Source organism: Pseudoliparis swirei, chromosome 2 (genome assembly GCF_029220125.1).
Source record: "Pseudoliparis swirei isolate HS2019 ecotype Mariana Trench chromosome 2, NWPU_hadal_v1, whole genome shotgun sequence".
Lineage (NCBI taxonomy): Eukaryota > Metazoa > Chordata > Actinopteri > Perciformes > Liparidae > Pseudoliparis > Pseudoliparis swirei.
Window position 1 is genome coordinate 5564267 of NC_079389.1, and position 14404 is coordinate 5578670.

The following is a 14404-nucleotide window of genomic DNA, read 5'->3' on the forward strand; positions in this document are numbered from 1 at the left end:
GGAACTTTTCTTTTGTAGATTGTATCTGTGCGTCATGGTGATCGTCTCGTGTTAAATGGGTGTTGATTTGTCTTTGTGATTGCGTGTTCCCCCCCCTCCCCCGCGGTACCAACCGGACCCAAAGGGAACGAGCTGCTCTCCAACTTCACAGAATAGCAATGTGGGGGAGGAGCTATTTACAGCTGGGCCACCAATCCGGCTCCACCCACAGGAGTGTTGGTGCTCCCTGGTCAGGGAGGGGGGGGGGGGGGGCGTCATGTGGCGCTCACTGATTGTACATAAAGAGAAATAAAGAGTTTTAAAAGAAAATGTTTTATTGTACTCTTCAGCCGTTCATAACGGATCGTACACGTGGTCGTCGGTTATTAAACATACATCATAAAGGATGTTGCACGAGTTAATTATTGAGCTGTAATTATATAAAAACTAAAGTTAATCTAAATGACAGCGTACACGTTGGCATGACGACGTTTCTCTGACGGGAGTGGAGTAAATACGGCTTCAGACACCTCTGAATAGTTTTAGTAAATTCCTAATGTAATAATTAAAATAAATACATTATGTTAATAAATATTAACAGTGCATGACAAACGGTGTGTATTTAAGTATTTTTAAAAGAGTAAATGTTCAAGTGAAATCGACGTGTAAAGACGTCAGAAACGTCACGATAAGATGTTAGTGTCATAGAGCTGGAGAAGCATTTATATAAATGTCAAACTTGATTCATCAAACCCTTCATCACTTGTATCAAAGTCTTCATCATATTCACTTGTATCAAAGTCTTCATCATATTCACTTGAATCAAACCCTTCATCACTTCAAAGTCTTCATCATATTCACTTGTATCAAAGTCTTCATCACTTCAGATTCGTTAAAAACAGATTCTACATTTGTCACTTTTCAGCCACGCGTGAGTTTCTTCTTTTCTCCCGCTCAGCAACCCAACCACGTCTTACCCCCATCTTCCTCCCTTCATCCCCCCATCTTCCTCCCTCTATTCCTCCATATTCCTCCCTTCATTTCACCATGTTCCTCCATCTTCCTCCCTTCATTCCTCCATGTTCTTCCCATCCTTCCCAAACTTGCACCAGGCCACCGTGAGGGCGACGGCGGCGATGAGGGTCAGGCAGCTGGTCACGAGGTAAGCGACGGGCAGGAAGTGGTTCTGACCCCCGAACCAGGTCAGCGTGGTCAGCACCACATGCTTTCTGCCCCGGAAGTACTGCACGGGGAAGTCTGGGGAGCCGGAGGTCAAGGGTGACAACGGGGAACGCTCAATGACCGTAAACCCCCCCCGCCCCTCTGATAAGACCCGCCCCTCTGACCAGTGAGAGGATACTGTAGGAGATGTTCACGCTGTAGTTCCCCGACGGCAGCCCCTTGGTGAAGGGCTTCTGGGCCCGGTACAGAACCCCGTAGAGCTTCTTGAAGTTGGGGAAGGCCGCCTCCCTCATCCAGACGATCAGGTCGTCGTTGATGAAGCCGTTGTTGGTCGGGTCCAGCGGATCCAGCTCGTACGCCGGCTTCTGCCAGTACCGCGGCCGCGTCGTCCCTGAGGAGCCGTCTGGCGAGGTCAGGACGCGTAGAGGAGATACCCCCCCCCCCCCATCATCCCCCCCGCTCACCTTCAAACACCTGCGCCAGCGTCAGGTTGCCGCTGCTCGGGTTGCGGTACTTGACGTGCTTGTCCGTGTACCAGGTGATGCCCTGACGCAGCAGCGGCACCGGAACCTCCGCCGCACCACCGGAGCCGAGGTAGCTCAGGGCGAAGGAGTCTAGGGGAGCCGATGGGAGTTCAGTGAGGATGATGAGGAGGAGGAGGAGGATGATAATGAGGCTTACCGTTGAAGATGCTGTTAGCCACGGCGCCACAGGGGGCGACGGGGAGTCCCTTCGGGTCCGTCCTGAACGGCGTGCAGTACGCACTCGGGTTCTAGTCGGGAGAGATGTTCACCGCGTGAAGATGAGTACGACCAGCACGGAATCGAGGAGGGGGGTGGGTCAGTGTGAGCCGGGGGTCGGCGGTTCAATCCCCGCCCTAGTCGATGTGCCCTTGAGCAAGACACGTACCGAGCTGCTCCCTGTCGTCTACGCTGTGTCATTACTGTAAACTGTGATTTGGGGATTTTATTATACTTGCGTATAATTTCATAACATTTAATAACAATTTAAAATATAATTTCTTTCCAGATTCAGGTTTTACACGCAAAAATATGTAATAATAATAATAACTTTTAAAAACAAAGTTTACAGAGAATCAAGGCAAAACAAATAGAAATGTAAGATACAAATATATGATAAAAAACAGACAAACTAAATGAGGGGAACCAAAGCGCTGCATAAAGGATGATGTCATCAGTTTGCAAAATGAGATCTTCTATACAACATAATAATCTAAACTAGAGTCCCGTGAGGTAAACTCAGACGTTGCTACTCCGTCGTCTCTAAAGTCGACCGGCGGCTCCTCCCGGCTGGACGCTCCCTCTCCCTCGGGTCGGTACCTGTAGGTTCCTCTTCCTCCCGACCAGCTGCCCGTCATCTCTGGAGTCCATGTATCTGCGCAGGTTCTGATGGAAGTTCTGCAGGCCGTAGTAGAAGAAGACGTCTCCCTGGAACGGAACATGACTTTCAGAAGCAGGCGGCGGGGAGCGGAGCCCGACCGGCGGAGGCCCTGGAGCCGCCTCACCTTGAAGGCCTTCTCCAGGTGAAAGGTCACCGAGCAGCGGCAGGGCAGCGCCGCGTTGCTCACGTTCTGACGCATTTCAAAACACTCGGCACACGTCCCGGCCTCCGTGTAGTCCAGCTGAAAGGAGGGGGAGGGGGGGGAGGTACAAACCCCCCGCTGTTACGAAACTTAAAACACAACCGTGGATCTTCTCTTCCCTTGTTGCATCCTTTTTTTTTAGGAATCGTTTGATCTCTTCGTGTTCCCTCGCACGCATTTTACAAACACACGTGTTCTCCACGTTAACGACACGTTCACACGCGTGTTGAGTCTCCAGGACTTTAAACCACTAACCATGACAAAGCGTTTTGTGAAATCTCTGTGTAGACATGGAAGAGTGAGAACATGTTGATTTTAAACAAAGAGAATTCCAAAGCATGGAGAATAACACTTTAAATAACACAAATAAATGAGACAATAGTTTGATGACACGCATGTCTTTTCAGTTAAGGTGCGTTCACTTGCAGCAGGAAGAAAATGTGCGAGTATGAAAGAGAGCGGATGCCGGCTTATATTTTGAGTGTCTTTCTTTTAAAAAGCATATTAATTATTTAAAACAAGCGTAAAATGAACATATGAATATAACAAATTTCCATGATTTCCCGAAAACTTAGTTTTTTCTTTTTCCCCCAGGACTTTTCCAGGCCTGCAGAATAACCATTTACAAATTCCAGCCCTTTTCCAGGTTCTCCTTGACCGTACGAACCCCGTGAAGAAGGAACTACCTCCCAGAGACCGTCGTGTGACACTCGCCTTGACCTCCCGCGTGCTCTGCACGGTCAGCAGCAGCCAGACGCCCAGCAGCGCGCACACCAGCGCCGTGAGGTAGAAGAAGGGCAGCACCGTGGGGGCTGTGAGCATGGGGCACCAGGCCGGGAGCCGCTGCTGCTTGAAGGCAGAGTTGTCCGGCCTCCGAGCCGCCGGCCCCCGAGCCGCCGGCCCCGGCTGGCCCTTCGCTTCGCCCATGAAAGGCTCCGTCGCCCGCGGACCGAGAGGAACTGGAACCTGAGGCTGCAGGTCCACGAAGGGCGTCCGAAATGGTGCCGCTCTCTCTTTCTCTTCCTGTTCTTTATTGCAGCGTTATCTTCACACACACACACACTTGCAAATAGTTTCTCCCAGCAGGCCTTGCAGGGCGGGGGTGACTGTTACTGATTAACCACAATCCTTGACCCAACTACCTCTTTTCAGTTCTCTTACTTCCATGCTGCGATGTTTTTTTCCGCTTCCTTCTTATGATTTTGTTCACACATCAAAACGCCGACACGTGTATTTATTGCGGAATATATCTTTATTGTAATTTGCCATCGAGAAATTTGCCCCCAACTGCTTTAAACCGCTCTATCAAAAGGATGTTGTGCTACGCGTCACTTCCTCGCGGGCGCGTAAACGGATGACCTCTCGGTGGGAGGGGCTTCCCGAGGTCACGCAAAAACAAACAAACACAAGCCGGTTCCAGTCAGAGTCCGTTTATTATTCAACCCGTCGGCGCTGGCCGACCCACGGCGAGACAAACGACACCACGCGTGTGATCGGGAAACGAGTCAAAGGCAACGCGGACGTCCCGCCGACAGACGGGGCGTCGCCCCTCGGTGTGGAGGCGGGAACATCGGCGTGGAGCTTCGCGCCGCCATTCGGCTCATCGACGATAAAATAGTTAAAATAGTCCAATTTTGATTTTTTCTCCCTTGCAGGCGGTCAGGATGCGACTCTGCAGCAGCTTCAAGAGGTCCAGCTTGACCTGGAAGAGACACGTCGGTACGGTGAAGAAGACTTGGAGACGAAGAACGTTCAGGATTCAGAACAAGATGCTTTGAATAATAACTTAGAACTGCACAGAAAATGACAACTGTGAAGATATCGTTCATATTAAAAATGTCCCAGATGGACAGACGGCATCTCCTAGTTCAGGGAGGAGTACACACACACACACACACACACACACACACACACACACACACACACACACACACACACACACACACACACACACACACACACACACACACACACACACACACACACACACACACACACACACACACACACACACACACACACAACTTTAATGTTGCCGCTGTGTACTGCTAGAGTAATACATCAGAATCGATTGATTTATGAATCAATAAGTCAAATAAACGCAGCGCGGGAGTAAAAGGTTTTAGCCGTGTGGAACAGAAGTATAAAGGAGCATCAGATCCGTAACGTAAGGTTCTCCAGATTGAGTAAAAGTCTTCAGTTCCATGGCGCCGCAGACTGAGCTGCAGCAGCCTCGAGTGTCCAGCAGGGGGCAGCAGCTCACCTCGGGAACGTCCACCATGCGCCTCAGCTTCTGGTCCCTCCAGTTCCAGTCCAGAACCACGTACTTCAGCGCCTGCAAGCTCAGACCCTCTGGACAGAGGAGAAACAAGCGTGAGGAGGAGGGGGAGGGGGAGGAGGAGGAGGGGGGCTTGCCCACACCGACCGTTCTCAATCAGAGTGCCGATCCTGCCGGGCGTCCCGACTCCGATGTGCGTGACGCCCTTCTGCAGCAGCTTCACCTGCTCCTCGATCTGCACCGGCAAATACAATCAAATCAGTTTATTTCGTTCCTCTCCAAAACGTTCCGCGCACAAAGCCGCGTCCGCCGCTCCGTTACCTTGATGTGCTTCGCAAAAAGTTTGAGTGCTTTGGCGTCGCCCTTGAAGGCGGTCATCTGCCTGGGGAGGACGCACAACGACAATCAAATTGTGTAAATATAGATTTTTTTTTAAAGGTGGTCAAAAAGGGAGGAGGTGCTTCGCGGTGCGTCGCGTACTTGATGAGCTCGATGGCCCGGAGGGCGGAGCCACAGACCACGAGCAGAACCACGGAGCTCTTGGCCGCGTGCTGCTTGTGGATCTTCGACCACTTGGGACAAACTAGGGAAACAAAAGAGTAAATGAAAAGAGGCGAGGGTTCAAACGCCGCCGGCTAATGGGGAGACCTTTAAAAAGAAGAAGAAGGTTTGGGGCGCCTCACCCTGCTTCAGATAGGAGGACACGGTGTGCGTCAGGTCGTTACTGGACAGGAAGCAGGAGTCTGAGGGCGGCGACCGCAGAGGATCAAGACCGGAGCAGAGCCTGAACTCCACTCCAACGGGAGGAGAACTCTTCTGAACTCACCCGGCAGCATCAGCTCCTCCTGCTCGATGACCGACAGCTTGTCCGAGAAGTGTTGCATCACCAGCGCCTGCAGGTCGGCCGGGGCGCCGGCCCGCGGCTCCGAGGACGCCAACACGTCCGTGATGGTCTTCTTCTGGGGAACCGAGACGCGAGCGCTGAGGTTCCCGGCGCCCGGAGACGGCCGGCCCTCGTGAACACGTCTCGGCGCCCGCACTCACCTTCCTCTTCCTCTTGGGCTTGGAGTCCTCGTCCTCCGAGCGCCTCTTCTGAGGAGCACCGCACGCCGTCTGGGGAAACGAGGCCGGGGGACAGATCGGATCAGAACCCGTTTATCGCTTCTCATGATGTTTCTGTGAAGTTTAAGACTGACACGTTTACCCCCGGGTTGATTCATGTGTTCAAATAAATAAATGAAATGAAACACATTAATAATCCTCAGGGGTCAAAATCTAAATATGTTAAATCATCAGATATGACGTTGACTTGTTTATTACCTTCGCATTGAAAATGCGGAAGGTTATGTTTTGATCGCCGTGTATTTATTTATTTGTATGCGTGTTCCTCGCATAACAAAAAAAGTATGAAACTGAATTGCATGAAATTTGGTGGGATGATTGGTTATTATCCGAGGACCATTTGATTAGATTTTGGGATCGATCGGGTCAAAGGTCAAGATCTTCTTTTTACCATAGCGCGGTCAATTTTTATCCAATTGGCATCAACTAATGCCAACATGTGGCTGCGCCCGTTCTAGTTGCCTGATTGTTGCAGCTCTAAAAAACAATACATCACATTGCTATGTCAAAATGTAATTATCTTACGACTCATGCCGCCACACGTTACAATCTGTGTGCTACTAATGAGATATTTGGCATTATAACAGTATTATTACATTACCGGTTCAGTCTTCTTCTTCTTGGCCTTCACCGTTTCCTCCGTTACGCTCTTCCTCTTCTCTGGTTGGGTCTTTTTGGTGATTTTCCCTGTGGGACGTTTCGCTTGTGGCTTCTTCACCTCCTTCTTCACCTCCTTCTCCTCCTCCGCCTCCGCCTCAGACGCACCTGGAACAACGAGAGGGAGTCGTTTCCTGGTTACACGAGTTAACTTGTAACTGTTCATAGACGTGTGGACCAATCGGTGTCCAGGACTTTAAACCACATTTCCATGACTAAGCGTTTTGTGAATACATGAAAAGGTGAGAACATGAACATTTAGTATTTAAACTAACAAGGAGAATTCCAAAGCATACAGTATATCAACTGAAAAATGAATGAGAGACAATAGTTTGATTACAATTGTAAAAATCGATATAAGACTGAGGTGCGTTCACTCGCAGAGCGTACAAAACAGACGTGCGCTGTGAGTATGAGAGCGTGTGCCGGCTTATATTCTGAGCGTCTTTCTTTTAAAAAGACATTTATTATTCCGCCCGCCCCCCTGTAATTTTCTCTATCGCGCCAGATTACAGCAGAAGTAATTTAAGGTTCTTTTCTTAAAGATGTCTTTGTTCTTTTATTAAACAGCCGTCTGTTATTGATCGTCTCCACAGCAGCATGTCACTCTCTCTAGTGTTGCGTTAACACTTCTCGGCTCCGATGCCGGCGTGTGCGCACATCGGGACGGAGCAAAGAAAAAAAGTCACCTGCACCCCCCCCCCCCGTAGCATCATGCAGCACCAGAAGTCGCATTAATAGCAAGACATTTAATTTATTATACGTTAAAAATACTATATGGCTCTCAATGAAATATATTTAGAAATATTTGGCTTTTATGGCTCTCCCAGTCAAAAAGGTTCCTGACCCCTGCTTTAACTCTTTGTTGTATTCTATTGTTCAATAACCACACCCCTCCAACACACATCTCTCACTCCAAGACCGTCGTCCTGATGTGTTCGTCATCTGTCCAGCCACACACACACACACACACTCCTGTCGATAGACCACTCCCACTATTGATGGCTCAAAAGCAATTATCTCTCTCTCTCTCTCTCTCACTCTCTCTCACTCTCACCAGGACAGAAGATGGAGGACTAATCACAGGGGTGGACCGTAAGATATTGGGGGATAAATGGATTACGATCAAAGTAAAGGCCTATGACCGGTAGGAGGTCCAGGTCCACCTGCCCCACAGCAGGTAAGTGTATGTTTACAGGTAGGACCGGGTGTTGCTTTACATGCGTTTTGGCTGCAACTGGGAGTTTGAGAGGCATAAAAAGATTCGCAAATATTTTAAAGAAAGCCAGGTAAAAAAACATCAATGTCAAAAGTTTAACTTTTCTAATCTGACCTGCCTCCTCGAGGCGCACGATGCATGTTGCCGGCTCGACGGGCTTTGAAGGACACATCGATGCAATCGGCCTCCGGGTTGAGGAGGGAACCAACACCCTCTGGATGTTCATCTCCCCATTAGCGCGACGACACGCTGATGAAGGAGCCGCTCGGCAACACGCCAGAGGCGACGAGCCGCTTCAGCGCGATTCAAACGCGTCAGGAAGGAGTCGGAATAGTCGAGCAATTCCATGGTGCCGATACTCACTTAGCGCAACGCACACATTAGTACAGACATGCGTCAACATTGTAACATCACAGATGTTGTAAGGCAGGGGCGTCAAACTCATGTTCACCGTGGGCCAAATCAGCATCATGGCCGAGTAACACGCATAAATAAATAAATACACGGCGATCAAAACATAACGGGCCGTTAAAGGACCGGAAACACTTTATAAACTCCTCCAACATATTGTTAAATAACTCTCTTTGCATTTGATTATTGTTTATTTGAGTGTAGAAATATTTTACATAAGAAAATGTCTAATGTCCAAAGAAAATATTACAATATAAATCCATTTAATCTAAAACCGTCAAAATAAAAGCGCGGGATATTTCTCTTCAATTTCTTAAAGAAAAGGTGATCGCGTGTCTTTAAAGCCGCCAGGGGCCACATAAAGCGATGCAGCGGTCCGAATTCGGCCCGCGGGCCTTGTGTTTGACACCTGTGTTAGAAGGCATCAAGAGGGTTATTGTTTTCACCCTGAGAGACAGTAGTGACATATCTCTAACGCTCCAATAACAACGCTAACAAAAGATATCCGGCTCACCTTTCCCCCCCAAACGAGTTCCCCCGTGTCACTAAAGTATCCGATTATACATTTCAGTTTCCTGCACGATAGTATGGACCTGTGCTTGGAGAGCGCGTTCACACTACTACGCCATCATTCATTGATCGCCGTGTATTTATTTATTTATTTGTATGCGCGTTACTCGCATAACTCAAAAAGTATTAAACCGAATCACATGAAATTTGGTGGGATGATTGGTTATTATCCGGGGACCATTTGATTAGATTTTGGGATCGATCGGGTCAAAGGTCAAGGTCATCATCTTCTTTTTACCATAGCGCGGTCAATTTCTATCCAATTGGCATGCAACTAATTCTAAATTTATGAAGGCCTGGGGGACCAATTCATTAAAAGTCATCCAATCTGTACATCCAATCTGTCTTCGTTTAGCACCTGACATATTAAGACCTTACAAATGGATGGTGAGAAGCACATGTCACCAATAAATCACACGCAAAGTACACATTTTAATGACACACAAACCGGGCTCAGGAAGATGCGTGTGCCCGATCAAAAATAAGGGTTTGACATGAGACTCAGGGCTGAGTGATGATGCTCTGATGTGGTTCTGTTCACCACAGCTGGAGTAAAAACAAACCCAACATATGACATAAAATGGGTAACAAAATAAAAGGGAAACACTAAATTTAAAGTGCGGTGATGGGCTGAACAGCTTCAGTTTTCTTGGTTTAGTGAGGATGAAAACCGTTTTCCAAAATATATTCCTACATTCAATATAGACAGGACTTTGTGGAGTCCACGGTCACTGGGTTAAGATCGGGTGCTTGTTAATTGTGTAATTCTAAAGGAGGGCTGTCCTCGACCTAAGAAAGTCTCTGTCGACTAAACACTCACATCTTGTTAGACTAGTTTCTTCAAAGAATCCCAGAGAAGCACCACTTTAAATATTGGGTTCACCAAAGATATGCTCATAAGTTTCTTGGAAATAAGTAATTCAGCACGAAAAATTATAACAGATTGACTAGCCGATGACCAAAAGACCAATTAGTCGACCACTTAACTCGGCATCCTAAGGCTGTACACTTTTAGAAACATCTGTAGGATATTAATTAGGTTTCTAAACTCATTAATTCAGTTGTTTTCTGTACTTTTGTACAGCCCTCTTTGCATGACAGCACTGGATTGTGCCGGTTCGAGGGAAGAGGAAAAACTTTCCTCTGTACTTTGTAATCCTCACTGCACCATTTAGCATTCAGACCGATTCAAATTGAAACACCTAGAGAAATAAGAAAATCAATACACTACATTTAAATTGTAAAACAAAATGCTTATTAGGGGGCTTTAAAAGAATCCTTACACGAGGAAGGACGAAAAGTGGGCGCGACTGATTAAACGCATACCGGATAAATAAAACCGTGGAGACAACAGTGTCTCAAAAAAGGAAAAAAGAACGAGAGAACACCGATTGGCCTGATCTCTTTGTCCCTGTTCGACTCTGATGAAGACGCAGTCTGAACAGACTAACGTGTCGACTCCTATTAAAAGCTGCCAATCAATCAGAGTGCTCGCGTCCCGACTTTCCCTTGGAAGTGAAAAGCAACGGATTCAGCAGAACGCCGTGCGGAAGGGAAGACCTTTTCAAAGTGTTGCCTGCAGAGTAGAGATGCTCCGATCAGGTTTTTTGGTGCCGATCACGATCACTGAAATCAGTATCTGCCGATCCGATAATACCGATCACGGTGTCGATTGAAGCATTCCATTTATTGTGCAGCATTATTGCACAATAAAACTCTGGACTTGCTGTATGCTAATACTAAGGACGCATACAGCGCCACTGCCCTTCCCCCCCTGACGCATACAGCGCCACTGCCCTTCCCCCGGCGGTCTGATCATGACCTGGTCCGGCTGACACCCAGGTATGTTCCTCTGGTGAAGAGGAGGACATCAACAGTATGACCGACTGCATCACGGAATACATCAAGTTCTGTGAACACACCACCATCCCATCACGGACTGTGCGCTGCTTCCCAACAACAAGCCCTGGATCACCAGGGACCTGGTCTGGAGACAGGATGAGCTGAGAGACAGCCAGGGGCTCCCTGGAGAGGGCACGAGCTGAACTGTTTTTTCAATAGGTTCAGTTCACAGCACATCACACCTCCCAAACACCTCCTCCCCTCTGTCCCCCTGCTGAGCTGCACATCCACGAGCCCTCAATAACAATGGGCTCCTCCCTCCCTCTCTCTCTGTGGCGACTGACCAGGTGAGAAGACAGCTGCAGAAACTACACCAGCGCAGAGCTGAAGGTCCTGATGGCATCAGCCCCAGCTGTCTGGTGTCCTGCAGCGCCTCTTCAACCTCAGCCTGAGGCTGGGGAAGTCGTGCTGTGGAAGGCCTGGTCCCTGTCCCAAAGAAGTCAGCACCATCTGGCCTCAACGACTACCGACCGGTCGCCCTCACCTTCAAGTTTCAAGTTTCAAGTTTTTATTGTCACATCCCCTTTTATACAAGTATAATCAACACCCGACAGCAGTAGCAGACTAAAAAAAGAATAAGAATGAGAATAAACTATACAATATCCACACACAAAAAAGAAGAAAGTATTAACAATATATATATAAAACAGTGTAATAGAATATACATCATGACAATATATATATATAAAACAATGTAATAAAATATACACTTTTTTGAGACTATATATATATATATGTATATACATACAATATATATATACAATATATATATATAAACAATGTAATAAAATATACACCATGGCCATAGATATTCACAGAATATGTCCTGGTGTGTAGTGTTAATGAGGTCTCAGTCCTTGTTCAGCAGCCTGATGGCCTGACTGAAGAAGCTGTCAGGATGGAGCGGTGATGCAACCTGTCAGAACACTCTCGATGGTACTGGTGTAGAATGTTCTGAGGATTGTTGAATTTCCTCAGTCGCCTAAGGAAATACAGGCCATGTGAGGTCCTCGGAGATGTGCCTGCAACGGAGATGGGGTGTGCTCTCCTCTCCGCTTCCTGTAGTCCACGATCAGCTCCTTGGTCTTCTTGACAGGCTGTTCTCCTGGCCCCACTGTACCAGTGATCCAACCTCCTCCCTGTAGGCTGTCTCGTCGTCGCCGGGTGATCAGCCCCAACACTGTTGTGTCGCCAGCAAACTTGATGATGCAGCTGCACATGGTCTCTGAGCTTGGTGTCACAACAGTTCCTCCCTCCAGGTGGGAACAGGCAACATGGAACAAATGAAGTCCTTGACCAACCTCTCCTGTCATTCAGGCAGGTTACCTTGGGGTGTTTGGGGACAGGCACAATGGTGGACATCTTGAAGCTCTCAGGAACAACAGCCTGGGACAGGAGAGGTTGAAGATGTCTGCGACAACTGGTCTGCACATGCTCTGAGATGTCCACCCGCTTGAAGGCTCTGCGCACGCCGGCCTCTGAGATGATCAGCAGGCTGGTCTCCTCTGAAGTCCGTGATTGTCCTCCACCTTGTTCCTGAACTCCCGCTTGGCAGAGCCGATGGTCTTAGTCAAAGGCGGTGTTTACGCGGCGAGTGCAGCGCGAACATTCTTGATGAACCCGGTGACTGAGGCCTGAACATATCCCAGTCCCCTTCACAGCGATTGGTTGCTGGGTGAAATCATCATTGGACCCTCTGCAATTTGCTTACCAGCCTCATGTGGGAGTGGGCACGCCATCATCTACCTGCTGCAGGCTCAGTGGCACCTGGATGGAATCTCCAGTGCATTTAACACCATCCAGCCACTGCTGCTGAGTGAGAAGCTGCGGTGGTCCACCATCTCCTGGATCACTGACTACCTCACAGGCAGACCACAGTTTGTCAGAATGAACTGTTCTGTCTCCTTCCTCTTCACCCTGTACACCAGTGACTTCCAGTACAACACGGAGTCATGCCATCTGCAGAAGTACTCTGATGATTCTGCAGTGGTAGACCAGAGAGATGGTGGTGGATGAGTCGACTCGCTTTTCCTGCAGCAAGATGCTGGAGTTATTCTACCAGTCGGTTGTGGCCAGTGTGCTGCACTTTGCCATTGTCTGCTGGGGAGCAGCATCCGCAGTGTACTTTCTCCAGACGTCTCCTCACGCTCCGCTGCCACAAGGAGAGATACAGGAGAACATTCCTTCTTATATTTTGTGTTTTTTTTTTATTCTTGTGTGTAATTTCCCCTTGGGGATTAATAAAGTATATATCTATCTATCTATCTATCTAGGACTATGAGGAAATACATATTTAAAGCACCTCAAACATTAAAGAGATTACAGATTTCTCGTAAAAATGTAGGACTTTTAATTTGAAAAATCTCCTAATTGCGACAGTAAATATGTTTGATTTCCAGGGTAATAGAAGTCAGGTCTGTCTTGAACACATCTGCATCAGTCATTGCCTGGGACTATGAGAAAAAAGATAGATAAAGCACCTCAAACATTAAAGAAATTACCGATTTCTTTAAACATTTAGGACTTTTACTTTGAAAAATATCCTAATTGATACATTAAAATTGATTGATTGCCAGTGTAGGGGATTTCAGATATGTATGGAACACATCTGCATCATTCATTTCCTGGAACTCTTGGGGAAATCTATATACAGGACTTTTTTTAACATACAAAAGTCTGACTTATTTTTATAAACTCTTCTTTGGTACAGTAAAAGTGTTTTAATGTCAGCATAATTTAAGCTAAATCTCAGAAACGATCTATAAAGATACATCAGTTCATTGTTTACTTGTATATGTTAGTGTATGATTTGTCGACATCTTATTTTGAAAAACGGATGTCATCTGATCGGCCAAGTTTGATCGGCCGTTTTGAGAACACCGATCAAAACCGATAATGGGAATATCGGCCGATATGGATCGGCGACGATCAGATCGGCGCATCCCTACTGCAGAGTCGTGGAAAATCTATGAGAAGGTCGATATCTCCAATGTGCCCGCCGCGCCTCACGACATCCTCCAACGCCACGCTCGCTCCAGATGGCGGAGCCCAAGTAGGAGGAGACGAGTCCGCCTTTCAGTCGCATCCGAGGCGATGAGCGTTGGAGGGGAAAAAAGGAAAGTGTGTAATATTTCTGTTGTGCGCTTCTATAAAAACACGATGATACTCTTCCATGAAATCGATGCTGCGCTTTTTTAAGAAGGATCCCTAACTCATCTCGAGACACGCCGTATCGACTGGCGTTGGGAGTGGTGCGTGGGCGTAGCGATTATTGGTTTTGGAGGCCTGCAGTTTCCTCTCTGAAGCCCCAGTTGGAGCACGTGTTATTGTTAAATCAATCGGGACTTTTAGGCTGCGTGCGCAAAAAGAAAATGAACAAGCAGGCCGTCGCAGCGAGGCCGAGTGGAATACCATCCCGCTTACAAACGCATTGGCTTCCACGCGTTCCCGTCCAGCCCGTCGTCGTTTGGACTTCGTATCC

The 14404-nt window shown here is 47.8% G+C and overlaps 2 protein-coding genes across 3 annotated transcripts in view; both read right to left on the minus strand.

The window, feature by feature from the left end:
- Positions 1 to 293: 293 nt before the first annotated feature.
- Positions 294 to 3799, minus strand: tmem30c (transmembrane protein 30C). The gene is made up of 7 exons (XM_056424206.1): positions 3479 to 3799; positions 2687 to 2803; positions 2502 to 2609; positions 1843 to 1933; positions 1626 to 1775; positions 1340 to 1552; positions 294 to 1236 (listed from the first exon to the last, which is right to left on the minus strand). The coding sequence occupies exons 1-7, from the start codon at positions 3689 to 3691 to the stop codon at positions 1049 to 1051; spliced, it is 1080 nt and encodes a 359-aa protein (XP_056280181.1). The 5' UTR covers positions 3692 to 3799; the 3' UTR covers positions 294 to 1048.
- Positions 3800 to 4178: 379 nt separating this feature from the next.
- cmss1 (cms1 ribosomal small subunit homolog) overlaps positions 4179 to 14404 on the minus strand; it is a 31947-nt gene continuing 21721 nt past the window's right edge. Inside the window, exons 2-10 of one of the 2 annotated variants that reach the window (XM_056424228.1) lie at positions 6766 to 6929; positions 6087 to 6155; positions 5869 to 5998; positions 5726 to 5785; positions 5523 to 5625; positions 5364 to 5424; positions 5190 to 5277; positions 5028 to 5116; positions 4179 to 4466 (exon numbers count right to left, since the gene is read on the minus strand). In XM_056424228.1, coding sequence (XP_056280203.1) covers positions 4383 to 4466; positions 5028 to 5116; positions 5190 to 5277; positions 5364 to 5424; positions 5523 to 5625; positions 5726 to 5785; positions 5869 to 5998; positions 6087 to 6155; positions 6766 to 6929 — 848 coding nt within the window. In that variant the 3' untranslated portion in view covers positions 4179 to 4382. Of the gene's footprint in view, positions 4467 to 5027; positions 5117 to 5189; positions 5278 to 5363; positions 5425 to 5522; positions 5626 to 5725; positions 5786 to 5868; positions 6002 to 6086; positions 6156 to 6765; positions 6930 to 14404 lie in introns of both variants that reach the window. The other variant, XM_056424219.1, reaches the window with a different exon arrangement.

Bases quoted from the DNA above. Each gene is read 5' to 3' on its own strand.
- tmem30c (XM_056424206.1), bottom strand. From the start codon at position 3,691: ATGGGCGAAGCGAAGGGCCAGCCGGGGCCGGCGGCTCGGGGGCCGGCG. The intron at 2,610-2,686 runs GTGAGGCGGCTC...GTTCCGTTCCAG, and splicing joins ACCTGGAGAAGGCCTTCAAG to GGAGACGTCTTCTTCTACTA. The intron at 1,237-1,339 runs GTATCCTCTCAC...CCGGCTCCCCAG, and splicing joins CAGCGTGAACATCTCCTACA to ACTTCCCCGTGCAGTACTTC.